Genomic DNA, 12927 nt, shown 5'->3' on the forward strand with positions numbered 1-12927 from the left:
ATAAATGTCCTTATTGTTTCCCTAAGATCAGCTCAAAAACTAAGAGCTTGAGATTCTTGCTGAATTCAGTGTAATACTTTAACATCTTTCTTCACCCATAAGGTCACCTTTTTTTCATTTTTTGCAGAAAAACTTCCAAAAAGAACAAATTATAAGAATATCAAAATTTCAAGAAAAACTAGTCCATGATCTAATCGCCAAAATGGCATTACGCATTTAAGTGATAGGATTTGCAGGTAGTAAGCTCCTATGTGAATAGTGAATTGACTTAAAGCGTAGTTAGCATGCAATTACATGATTTCCTTTAACAACTTTGCTAATTGCATCCGAATCCATTTTTTTGTCAAAGTCTCCGATTCTTGTGTATTATTATTATTTTCGTCTTGTTAAGTTTATTTGTTAGTTTATGTGTTAGTCTTATCATGGTCTTATTTTGGTTATCGTTACTTTAGTTTTTGGTATTTCGTTTTCGTTTAGTTTACTTGTCCATTTTTCCCCACATTTTCTATTTTAGTTAACTAAAACTAATCATATTATTTAAATTTAACGAATCGTGTTTATTATTTAAGAATATTTTAACTGAGAATTTAAAAAAAAAACTCTGTGAAATACAGGTGCCTTTGAAATGTTTTCATAAGCCAGAGCATCAAATAAACAAACGAATCCGGATTTTCGCAAAATCTTTTCATCCAAAACCTAAATAATTACTGACTAGTATGCGTGTACGCACGCATCGATTGTCCTCAAAGTTCCAAGAATAAACAGGCATTATTGCAAGATAGGGAAACTCTAGAGACAAGATGTTCTATGTCGTGGAAGTTGGTGGAGATTCGTGCTCGTTCTTTTTCGATCTTGCATTCAGTACACTTTAGTTTGGATGCTTTAAATCTGAAGATGGATTTCCGTGCTTGTTGGTTTAAAATAGGTTATGCATGCTTTTTAACAGTTACATTTCCGTCTTTTAACGCCAGCTCATTTCAAAAGAGTACCCTATTCGTGGATATTGTAGGCTACCTTTTCTTGCTAGTGCAATCGACTATAGTTTCTGTTCCAATATTCATATTCAACTTCTTTCAAGATTTAGTTTTACTAGCGTTTTCATTTCACGGAGTAGTCCGCTAATATGTTGCTGTTAGCAATTTCTGCATTTAGATAACACTTATGCTGAAGATCAAATGCGAGCCGAATTGGGAATCCTAAGTAACTTCTGAAAAAAAAATCCCTATGGTCTGCATGGTAATGAACCCTGGAACGACTCCCAAAGATGCTGAAAACCAATGATTCTCACTATACAGTGTACATCCGATATCAGAGTTGCCAGCACTAACTTTCAGTACCAAATGATGGCCTTCACCTCCGGTAGGTACAGTATGTTGTATGTATGAGAAACACAAAATATGAACGAACGCTTTGGACTACAGAGAGCTAAACCCCAAAAAAGAAGAAGAAAAAAAAAAAAATGGTGAAAATAACAAAACCAGTCTCATTAATCTAAAAATCAGCCTTATTAGTTTTTAAATAAAACACCGAGCGGGGTATTCTATTATTTTTTCGTACCCAAAAATGAAACAAAATCACAAAAAAATAAATAACAATAAAAAGAAGAAGGGTAAAATAAGGAAGATGGTAAATATAAATGATCTATCAAATACAAGCCGTTATAACGACAACAGTTGACTAAAATTTCTAAGGTAATATAATAATGAAATATTAAATAATTAGTTTTGAATAGGGAAAAAAATGTCATGGTGCCTCTCGGCATGGGTTGAGAAATAAAATTCAATGACAGGACTATCACTTTTAAAACGAAGTAACTGTAGACTTGGACGACGTCTGTCACGTGTATCAATTGTATTTCGAATTAAAAAAAAATACTTGTTTCTTAAAAAAAAATCTGAATGGCTCAAACAGACGGACTACACAGGATTGAAAGCGTTGTTTTCCGTTTGCTTTAAAAAGGTTGATGATAGTGCTGGTTATGTTGCTGCTGTCCCATGTTGTGCTGCATTTGTTGTTGCTGTTGTATAGCCACTATTTGTTGATGTTGTAATCGAACTGCTTGCTGCTGGGAAGTATTCGGCATAGCTCCTCGTACGAATTGATTTGGTTGGGCCGAATTTATCTGCATACCTCCACTTTGCATAAACGGAGGGCGCATAGCTGGGGCATTCATTCCACGCCCCTGGGGCTGTTGATGTTGCTGTTGCATGAGAATCATATTTCCTTGAGGTTGCGTTTGTTGCATGGGAAAATTTCCACCTGCTAAAACACGGTCAAATTGGATTAAGGGAAAAGGCAAAAGTAACAAACATGAAACTAAATTTAAAAAATATAATAATAATGATAATAATAATAATAATAATAATAATAATAATAAATGAATAAATAAATAAATAAATAGACAAATAAATAAATAAATACCTTGATTGAAATGCTGCCCAATCATTGCCTGCTGCTGAGGCTGCTGCTGCTGTGTTGGTTGCGGCTGTGCTTGCTGTTGTGGGTTGACGAGCTGTTGCATACCAGGGGCCCCACTTTGAAACATATTGAAATTTTGGTTCATATTCTGGTTCATATTCTGGTTCATTGGCGTGTGTATATTAGCAAAGCCGACAGGAGCCATTTGCACTTGTTGCTGCTGCTGCTGCTGCTGCTGCTGCTGCTGCTGCTGTTGTTGTTGTTGTTGTTGTTGTTGTTGCTGCTGCTGTTGTTGTTGTTGTTGGGGTTGCTGCTGTTGGGGCTGTGTTTGCTGAGGACCTTGTTGGCCAAAAACATTACCGCCAGTATGTTGCTGCCGTATTTGCTGGCGGATAAATTGCTGCTGCCTCTGTTTATCTACCATCGAAATGCCAGCAAATTGTGGTTGACTGGCACCTCCAGCTCCTACACCTCCTACACCTCCCGCAATTCGGGAATTGTTAGCCATAGTTCCTCCTCCTCCTCCTGCCGTGGGTGGGGCATTTGGTACTGCAACCGGATTCGTACCAGAAGGATTGGAAGCAGAAGCTGGCACAAACTGTGTACCAGGATGCCTCTGCCTCAGCATATTGCTCAATGCCTGACGTGACTGGGTTCCCGGTCTTTCGGTTGGAAATCTGGGGCCAATTGATTGTTGGGGAAAGAAAGCAGCAGATGTGGGCACTGTTCCTTGTTGAGAAGCAGGTGGAGCTGGCGAAGTATAAGCGTTCCACTGTGGTGGTGGCTGCGAAGGTGGATACATTCCAGATGCCACTGGGCTCTGATAACCACCGACAGCCTTGGTAATACAATGCGCCATGTAATTAAAGGAATTGCATAATCACATACGAATATTGAAATACCGGCGGTGCTCCCGCTACCGTTGCAGCTGCAGCGGCGGCAGCCGCTGCTGCCGCACCTCTTCTGCCTCGCGGTCGACGCTGATTCGTTTTCTGGCCACGCTTAGTTCCTCCCCTCGGTGATTGGTCGGACATCGGCTCCGTTTTGAAGCAAATTTCTTCTTTTGGAATGGTCTTCTCTATTACTGGAGGTTCTAAATCTTCCGGTGGAAGGAGAGGATGCTCCAGATAGTAAGAAGCTGGTTTCTGTAGAGCATGTGTGTGATGACGTAAGAGCCGCTGTACTTCTTGGTGGCGGAGAGGTTTCCTCTCCACACGAACGGCCCCAAACCAAGCCCAAGACAGTGGGGCAACTGTTTTGTGCCCTTCCAATATTTCCCAAGGAGACACCCGTTGCTTTTCATGGAGCCGATGTCCTTGCTTTTTGTCATTACTATCAAAGCCACTGATTTTGTTACCCTGTGACAGACATGTACAATGGAATCTCAATTGGCTATCTTGATCCCGTTAGGGCGATGTGGTGGATATTGCGTACCTTGATATCAGTCAGAGTTCCATACGGTTCGCACGTGACGAATTCGCTGGCTAGCTTGGGCAAAGGAAGAAGCTGCTTGATACATTGGATGGATGGAGAACTTTTGCGTTCGGCTAATTCTTTTTTCAGCTTCTTAATGAGGAGCGGGTAATACTTGCGACTATCTTCGCCGCGTTCCGATTGGCCATCAGTGACCAGCGTTGAATGAAGCAATGTAGCTAGCATATCTTGCAATGTTGCAAATAGTTCCGTATTATTCGACAAATCCACTACTCCAGCTGTCACTAGTTGAGTTAACAGGATTGCCCAGTCTATGACTACCGTAGGATTACGTAAAATGGAATCAAACAAACCTGGGGAAAAAAAAAATAATAAAAATAAATAAATTAATTAATTTAAAATTAAAAAATGGGGAATCCAAATATTGAATAGACTACAAGTAGTGGAAGTCACCTGAAGGCAACAAATAACTGTTTAAATTCGGAACTTACCGCCAACAAGACTAAACCGCAATTGCAATGCTTCTAACATGGCCTGGCGGGCTTTGACGTCTTCACCATGATACAAACGATCTTCTTTAGGCAAGAAAATGAAGTGCGACAACTGAGAATGAAGTGAAGAAAGAAAAGCCTCGCGTTGTTCGTCTTGTCCTTTGAGGCATGTCATCACAAGGGAAAGAAGAGGTTCGTACGACAGCAGCGATTTGGAACGGAATGCAGACGTGGTGTTTGGAATATTGCGCTCTTTATCTTTTCCCTTGGAAGGCGGGCCCCAATTGCAAATTTCGAGCACCTATAATGAATACGAACCATTGATGTAGAGGCAGTTTCGGAAAACTTCGTGCAGCTATGTGATTTTGGGTTACATTACCAGCAAGGGAAAACAATAGTTTTTGTTTTTTATTTTACCTGACTTGCCACTTTGAGAATCCGCCCTTGAACGGAGCCTGGTAGCTTCGAAACTAAAGGTGCAATTAAGGAAATGGACAGATTCGGTTGCGTTTTGGCCGGGGTTGCCGAAACTGAAGAAGCCACTGTAGCCGCTGATTCAGATCGTTTCTTCAAAGCACTCGAACTTCCGCCTTGATCGGGGTCCTCTTTAATGCTTGATGTTGTGGATAACTCGAATACGTCAAGCACGGCGCGAGCTATCGCTTCTAGTAATTGATTCATGTCGGCGGACGATGTCCCACCACTGCCTACCGTCGTCAACTGCTGGCATAACAGTTGCAGATCCAACCAAGCAACTCGCAGCCGCCATTGATCGAGGCTCTCCAAAACACGATTAACCACCTAGACAGACGAAGAAATTTATAGCCATAAGTTTGCATCACAAGTCATTTTCAAGGGTTTTAAACTGTTGGACCACATAAAATGCATTTTGCTTTGCATTTACAGTTTTTTGTTTATGTTTTTTGTTTTTTTAAACCGTCGATTTCCACCGCTTACCTGACGATAATCTTGATGTTCATTGTTGGTGTGTTCGTCGGCAGCGGTGGCTCCTGAATCAGGTCGACTTATCATCTGAAGGAGACGCTGAGCTTGACGCAAGCTCAAACAGCTATCTAGCAGACCATCGAGCTTCAACAATTCTTCGGGGTTTTGAAGACAACGCTGATGAACCCAAGGCTGTGAGCAAATCTGCCTGAGAACATATCTGGCGTAGGAAGCCAAAGGCACGTTCTCTGTAGCAACTCCAAAACTATTGCGGCCACCACCGACTCCAAAATTTGCCGAACCAATGTCCAAGTCTAGGTCGCCGCTCCAAGACGTACCCAATATGTGGGAAATGCTGACTTCGTTGGCCATGGCGTTGCCACCTCCACCTAATCTGTTGCTATTGCTGTTCATGCCACCGCTGCTGCCGGTCACGCGACTGCCTTTACCTATCGCAACCACAGAGTTTAAACACTAACCTTAGGCAAAATGCACAATTGACGAATATTTCATCAATGTTTTACAACTGGTACTGTTACTATTACCTTCCGGTGGCACGCGATCTGCCAGCACAAGGATAGCTTTTAGTACTGCTAAGACGGGGCCAACTGATATACTATTATGCGTAGCCGCCAATAGATGCCGATCGCACGCCAGTTTGACACCCAACGCAGAGGAGGTGGCGGTTTGTTGCAGTGTGTGATGAGGTGATGCATTCACGCTGTGGCTGCTACTGCTATAACATGCAGGGTGTGGAGCATCCGATGTCTTGAACAGCCTCAACACGAGATGACAAGTCAAACGTGCGCCAGCTTCAGCTTCCGGATCGGTATCAGAGCGGCCTCCTTCGTTCCATATTTTAACTAGGGAAGGAACTCCAACATAGAGCAAAAAATCCTGAAGGCCGAAGCAGTGCCGTGCCAGGAGCACTGAAAATAACACGGCTAGATTATGGTGGATTGAGTTATCCTGTCGTTGAAAATGAAACGTAAATGTAAAACAAACTCAATTCTTTTTAAAGCGAAGCAAATTGTAGCGGAAATCTCACCTGAACATCGACCTGCGTCAGGACATCCATATAGGTAGACGCCGAGTAGCAGAGCGTTGTCAACACTCCTAGCCATTCGGCAGAGAGCGCAGAGCATCCGGCAGTCAATTCAGCACAAAGGAGAGCAATGTCATTGAGTTTGTCATTGTCAACTTCATTGCATACGGCTACGACGACGTTGCAGACGAAGCTGTAACGCAACTGTGCAGAATCTGATAATTGACGTAAGATATGGGGCTCGGGCTTGCGGCGTGGGCTGGTTATGTAGTCCTGGAGAAAATCCCGGTTTAGCGGATGAAGGGATTTTGGCAGCGACACGACAGGGGCGAAAATGGTTTGTTTGATTTTCGGGTAAGCATTTGAGAATGCGAACACTTCGCTGCCAGTATTCAGAGCCACGCCACCACTACTGCGACTAGAAGATGAATTTGAATTGGCAAGCGATGAATCCAACTGACCATTTTTAGCCTGATGACGAGAAATACATAGTGAAGTAGTGTCGCACTGTGAGTGATTCAAAAGCCAATACCTTAAGAAAGGAGCAGCAACTATACAAGTCGTACAAATACGCTAGGATACAGCGTTCAGCTGAACTGCAATCGGCTGGATTCGTAACATGCTTCACAATACGGCAAAGTGATTCAAACGCACTCGCAGTTGATTCAGGTGATAGGAGTAGGCAGCAGTGGAAACGACGAAGAACTCCAACAACGTAAAGGCCTACATTAGTCAGGTAGCTACGACTGAGGACAGAATTTCTTTGAGACAACAGCAGCTCCACTTCAGGAAGTTCTAGCGCAAAAAAAAAAAAAAAAAAAAATAAAAATAAAATAAAATAAAAATAAAAATAAAATAAAAAAAAATAAAAAAAAATAAATAAATAAAAAATAAATAAAAAATAAATAAAAAATAAATAGTTTTTCGAGCTCAAAAACTAGTGAAATAATTACCTTTGAGAAGTTGAAGACACAAGTCTATGAGGCCACTGATGCTCAGCGAAACTTCAAAGAGATCGAACAGGAAGGATATATGCTCCAAGACTGGCAGATAAGCTGCTCCTCCAACAATAAAGCTATTGATCATTTCCATACAAGTCGAGGCTGCCTGGGCAGCTACGGCATGACGATCAAAGTAAGAAAGGGCTAAAAAGCGTTGCATGCTGAGCTCGAAATTAAACTCGAGACGAGATGAATGTTTCCGTGATTTGGTAGAACCAACAAATGCTCCGACACCTCCCGCTAAATTAGTCCCTTCTGTTTGGACGTCGATGGCAAGCTTTTTATGGAAAAGACGACACATTTCCTTGGAGACCTTTTTGACGGCATGACGAGATTCCTCGCGTGCTTTTCCTACTCCATACAACAAAATATGTCGCTGGTTACAGTCGTGGGTTAAACTGTCATCCTAATAAGTAAATATAAAAGAACGTTAACATTTGGAATGGTTATAGTAAAACCTTACTTATAAAGTGCACTAATTTTCACAAATGCTTCGAACCAAAATCTACACGTAGCACTTGCAACGTTAATTAACAATGGTTTATTGGTAAGATTGCTATCCTTTTGTCGCTCTATTCAACCACTACAACCGAATAACAACTACATTTATTATCCCTTGCACCTTACTGCTCCGATGTGAATTGAGTCCATTAGTTTGTTCTCACCTGAGGTAAGGGGAAGTGGGTCGTGAACAAGAGGTGCCTCGACTGGCGTTTACCCTCCTTTTCACCACGACCAGGTTCAAGTGTGCTATGATTTTCATCTTTGGGAGAGTCGGGGGTGTCCTGAAATGAATGAGGTATTACCGATGAACAAATCCTTCACTATTATTACTTTAATTTAAATTGTTTTTAACTATTTTGTACTGAAACTAACCATAACGATCTGTTGTTCCTCTTTGATATGCTGCAATAGCTTTCCTAGGTCGTCATCAATTTTACTGTCGTCCATTTCGCAACGTAAATCATTCATGCTCTGGAATCCCGTTAAGCTGCTCATTCCACTGCTTGGGGTGCCGGCGAAATGACCAGTTGTTGACGGGGTTACTGTGGTTCCATTGTGGCACGGTGTAACTGACAGAAGGTCGCCCCGCGAAATTAGGGTACACATATACATGTCATGAGAGAACACGTCATGCTTGATAAGTTCATGGAACAGATGAACCAAAGAAGCAAAAACTGTCCGATTGTTATGCCCTGGGACTGGTTCATTTAGCACCGGGGCTTCTGAGTCGAGAAATTTCATCAAAAAACCCTAGCGAATTCAAACGTCATTTTTCAAGAACAACAATCAAGCAGAAAAAATAAATGCACCTGATAAATCGGTAGCAAAGCCGAAATTGCGGAAGAGCTTTCGTCCGTATCATTGTCGTCCGCTCCAGCTCCATCAGTTTCTGTTAAAGTCACCAAATCTGATTGCCTCTTTTCTAACAGCAAAGCAGCTGCAATCGCTCTATGTTCTCCACAGCGTTGATCACTAACTGCCCATTGGCACAGTAAGCGAACATAAGGCTCATCCTGCTTGGCGAACTGATCAACTTGTTCAGCAGTTGCATGATCAAGGCTTCCTTTGTTTCCACCAATTGCAGGAAATAGTTTGGAGTACAGTGAATCGATACTGAAACAAGAGCACTTTATCATCAAATTGTGCAAATAAATCAGGTGTGATAAAGTGGTACAAGCAGTACGTCATTCCGAAGAAATAACGTTCAAATCTTCAAAAACATGTTTTTCTTTCTTAAGAACAGGAGTCTATAACAATATAGCTAAGGCCAACATCCATCGCTCTCCATGGCTCACCTGTGAGTTGAGTCGACACGGTCAAAACTGTGAAGATCCAATGCTTCCAGAGCATGAAGCACGCGTGCTGTGACCATACCAGTCTGCGGCTGATACTGTTGTTTCTATTAAGCAAACAGTACTTGATAAATAGAACTTAAAAAAAAAAAACATTTTCGGGGTTATAAAACAAACTTACTTTAGTACTGCAGTTTGGCTCAAGATTACGAATCAGTTTATCTAAAGGCCAACGTGCCTCAGCCGCTTTACTACGTTGTTTTATAATATTTTCGGAATCTCGCAACATTTCGCGGACCTAGTTGTTTTACAAAAAGAAAAGTTTACGAGAAAAAAAAAAAAAGAAAAAAAAATAACGAAAAAAAAAAAAAAAAAAAAACAGAACACGAAAACACCCCCCCCCCCCAAAAAAAAAAAAAATGTAACAACTAGAAACGTCTGTGTTGACAGACAAATAAAGATCCTTACATGATCGTTCGAAAAACGTGGAGCCATTGGCAACGCTGAAGGCGGAAGCGGCAACTGATCCAGAGGAGATCCAACCAAATGAGATGACATCTTTCCTTCCCCGGCATGATTCCACACTAACGCCGTCGGACAATGTAGAACGACTGCTTGAATAATTGCCGACATCTGGATAAGAACGCTCCTGTGCTGGCCACAATTGCCTACGTCCAATGAAACTGATCCCTCATTGCTTTGATCGTTCGACAGGAGGGGTGATATTCTTCTACACACCTAACAGCAATAAAATTACACATGAAGAATTCATAAATGGTTGCTAAATGTATTAGATTGGATAGCTTTTCCCAAGATACCTGAAAAACAAGTTTCCGACTCAGAATTTCACACTGCGTGAATTCCTCAACATACTGTAATATCATCGGAACAACAAACTTGAGAAGACCGTCATCACATGTTTTGCATTTTTCCAACATATCCAGTTGCCACTGTAAGAAATCCTGGCATTCAAGGAGACCTTCCTACAAAGTCATTGAATTCCTATCATTGAGGCAACAGCAAAAATAAATTTGAATAAATACCTCAAACATGACTTTGCACAACTGCTGGCAATAATTAAACTGTCGAAGTGCAAGTTTCTGTTCATCGGTCATCAGAGGACTTCCATTATGATACGCTGTAGCATTGGAAGCAAACACAGCCTGAGCCCCTCCAACAATTATTGATTTTTGATAGAAATCTTGTAGTTTCACAATTTGTTCTTTTAAAAACCGGACTAAAGTACTGGTCCATTCTACACATAGACAAAAATAGATAACCTGATACCATATGATATTCTAATTTCTTATTCCTACCTTGTGAAGAATCTGGTACTTGACGCTTTCTTCATTTTAGCCTCAGAAATTGCCATAGAATAGGCAGATGTCATCTTTATTAACCAAATAGCTCTAGACATAGGAACCTGATATTCACTGAGTTGGATAAAAATTTCCTCTTTCTTGTTGAATATTGGCACCTTGACAAACAGAAATAATCATAAGCTGTCAATTAAATTTTTTATGACTTGGTAAAAATTAATGTAATTACTCTTTTGCCTAGGTTAATCAAAGGCTTGCTGCCTGCTAAGTCTTTAAACCATGATTCAATGAACATCTTTGACTTTGGTGTAACATTATGAAAATTTTCTTTAGGGTTTATTAGCTGACGTTTTCGGCCAGTGTCAGGCAACATATTAATCTCCTGTTTCTTTGTAAGTACACCATTAATGAATGTCTGAACCTAGTATTGACCAAAAAAGTATGAGAGATTGCAAGATCAGAAGATTTTGAAAATTGATAATCAATGGTACCATACTTTGGACACAGAAAAGTTATGATTTTTGGCAGAGCCATATTCCTCAGATTGATTCAGATTTGGTGTATGAGAGAAAACCTTGTTTCACATTGACGGGCGTCCAACTCATCCTAAACAGGAAAAGAACAGTTCAATTCTGTGCTGTCATTCTAATTGTACACAGCGTTTAAGACTATTTGCTGTATGATAACGATTGCACGCAGCCACTCAGCCAAATATTGACAACATCAAACATTTGAAAAGTAATACCTCTTTTTGTTTGGGATCCTGTGGGTAAACATCAGGCGGTCCTAATCGCAATTTCTTAAGAGGACGATTCTCCATTGATAAACAAGCCATTCCTGGTCTTGTTTCAAATCATACGTTACTACGCGTGTTCCTCAACCTAGTGGCCCATGCGATTGTATAAAAAGAAAAGAACTGCTTACAATATGTCAAAAAATTCGCCAGGAGTAACATGCAGGAATTTAGTTTTTTTTTTTTTGTTGGATTGGTGCTTTCTGCAGACAAGCCTGACAAGGCCGAGGAGTCGGGTGTTGCAGAAAATCTGGGCCTGATGCCTAATATCACTACCAGGGGTTGGTAGAAAGCAGAGTCATAGAACCCTGGTTGGTTCACGATATGGGGGGAATCGTCTGTCGTTGCAAGGCTTACTTAATGCTTAAGGCCTGTAAACTCAAATACCTCCTATGGCGGGTAGGCGTTCCCTAGTAAGAGCCAATCAGACAAAAAAACAAGGGCTACGACGACACCATCTGGCGCTCGCAATTATAGCCTCGTTGAAAAATACCCCCAAAAAATTTCAACTTGTTATAGTTACATAAACACATGAATAAAGATAAAACAAAAGGAAATCAAAAGGTTTCGTCGCGACCATGATGCAACGAGTACTTGTAGCCATGGAGACCAATCACCAAGACCACCACAGCCTACCACCCATAAGCAAACGGACTAGTAGAGCGACTAAACCACACTTGGCGGACATGTTGGCCATGTACAGTATCCTGCACAAAAATCCGAACACCGATTTAATTTTTTAAAGCCACCTATTGGCGGGGTAAAGGGTTTTTTGTTTGTTTTTCTTTAAGAGGGAGGGTAGACGGGGTGATGGACACATAGGGCAGGGTTGGGTAAGTCTAGATATTTTTTTATGCCTTAAGGTATTACGCTTTAAGGCAAGTAACAGGTCGGGACATTTTTGCAACCCCCAGGGTGGTGTGTTTTTTTTAAACGATAGTTGGAAATGTTGGACTTAGGCTGTGTAATACTCCTTACCCAAATAAATTAGATAGATGCCTGTGCACAATTATCTCGATACCGATGGCATATGTGTATAGCCTCTGATTGCGACGCCGTAGATCAGAGTTCGATTCCCAAAAAGGAATTGCAAAATATTTGGTATCGTTATAATATTCTTCATTCGAATTTGCTGGAAATATTAATTTTTCTAGAACGAAGGAGATTATTATTTTTTAAATTATTTAATAAACAAAAAAAGCACATATTGCTCGATGAAAATTTGTTTTATATATAAACGAGAATTTCTCGTAAGTTAACCATATTTACTCAGCACCTCATCTGGAATCGAACGCCGATCTCCAGCATCACATTCAGAAACGCTACACCTACGCCATTGACAGCGACGTAAACATTTACAGGCAGCTGGAAGATAAGCTAAATTGTTTCAGCAACATTACCAAGCCCAAGCCCTAAATTTCCAACTGTCGTTTTAAAAAACACACCACCCTGGGGGTTGCAAAAATGTCCCGACCTGTAACTTGCCTTAAAGCATAATACCTTACCTTAAGGCACCTTTTTAAAATGTCTAGACTTACCCAACCCTACCCTGTCGTGTCCATCACCCCGTCTACCCTCCCCCTTAAAGAAAAACAAACAAAAAACCCACTACCCCGCCAATAGGTGGCTTTAAAAAATTAAATCGGTGTTCGGATTTTTGTGCAGGATACTGTACGTGAGCAAGG

General features: G+C 41.0%; 1 protein-coding gene across 1 annotated transcript; it reads right to left on the reverse strand.

The window, feature by feature from the left end:
- Positions 1–1836: 1836 nt before the first annotated feature.
- LOC116927554 (mediator of RNA polymerase II transcription subunit 12) lies at positions 1837–11574 on the reverse strand. The gene is given in 26 exon segments (XM_045180432.1): positions 1837–2262; positions 2422–3256; positions 3321–3776; positions 3853–4205; positions 4344–4644; positions 4761–5144; positions 5301–5737; positions 5834–6257; positions 6337–6804; positions 6866–7128; positions 7287–7740; positions 8000–8119; positions 8211–8588; positions 8648–8951; positions 9134–9237; positions 9312–9428; positions 9599–9868; positions 9949–10113; positions 10174–10385; positions 10447–10474; positions 10476–10607; positions 10679–10870; positions 10946–11020; positions 11022–11045; positions 11047–11055; positions 11195–11574. Coding segments are annotated over 26 exon segments (6906 nt in total). The 5' UTR covers positions 11285–11574; the 3' UTR covers positions 1837–1951.
- Between the last annotated feature and the right edge of the window lie 1353 nt (positions 11575–12927).

This window comes from Daphnia magna, linkage group LG10 (genome assembly GCF_020631705.1).
Source record: "Daphnia magna isolate NIES linkage group LG10, ASM2063170v1.1, whole genome shotgun sequence".
Lineage (NCBI taxonomy): Eukaryota > Metazoa > Arthropoda > Branchiopoda > Diplostraca > Daphniidae > Daphnia > Daphnia magna.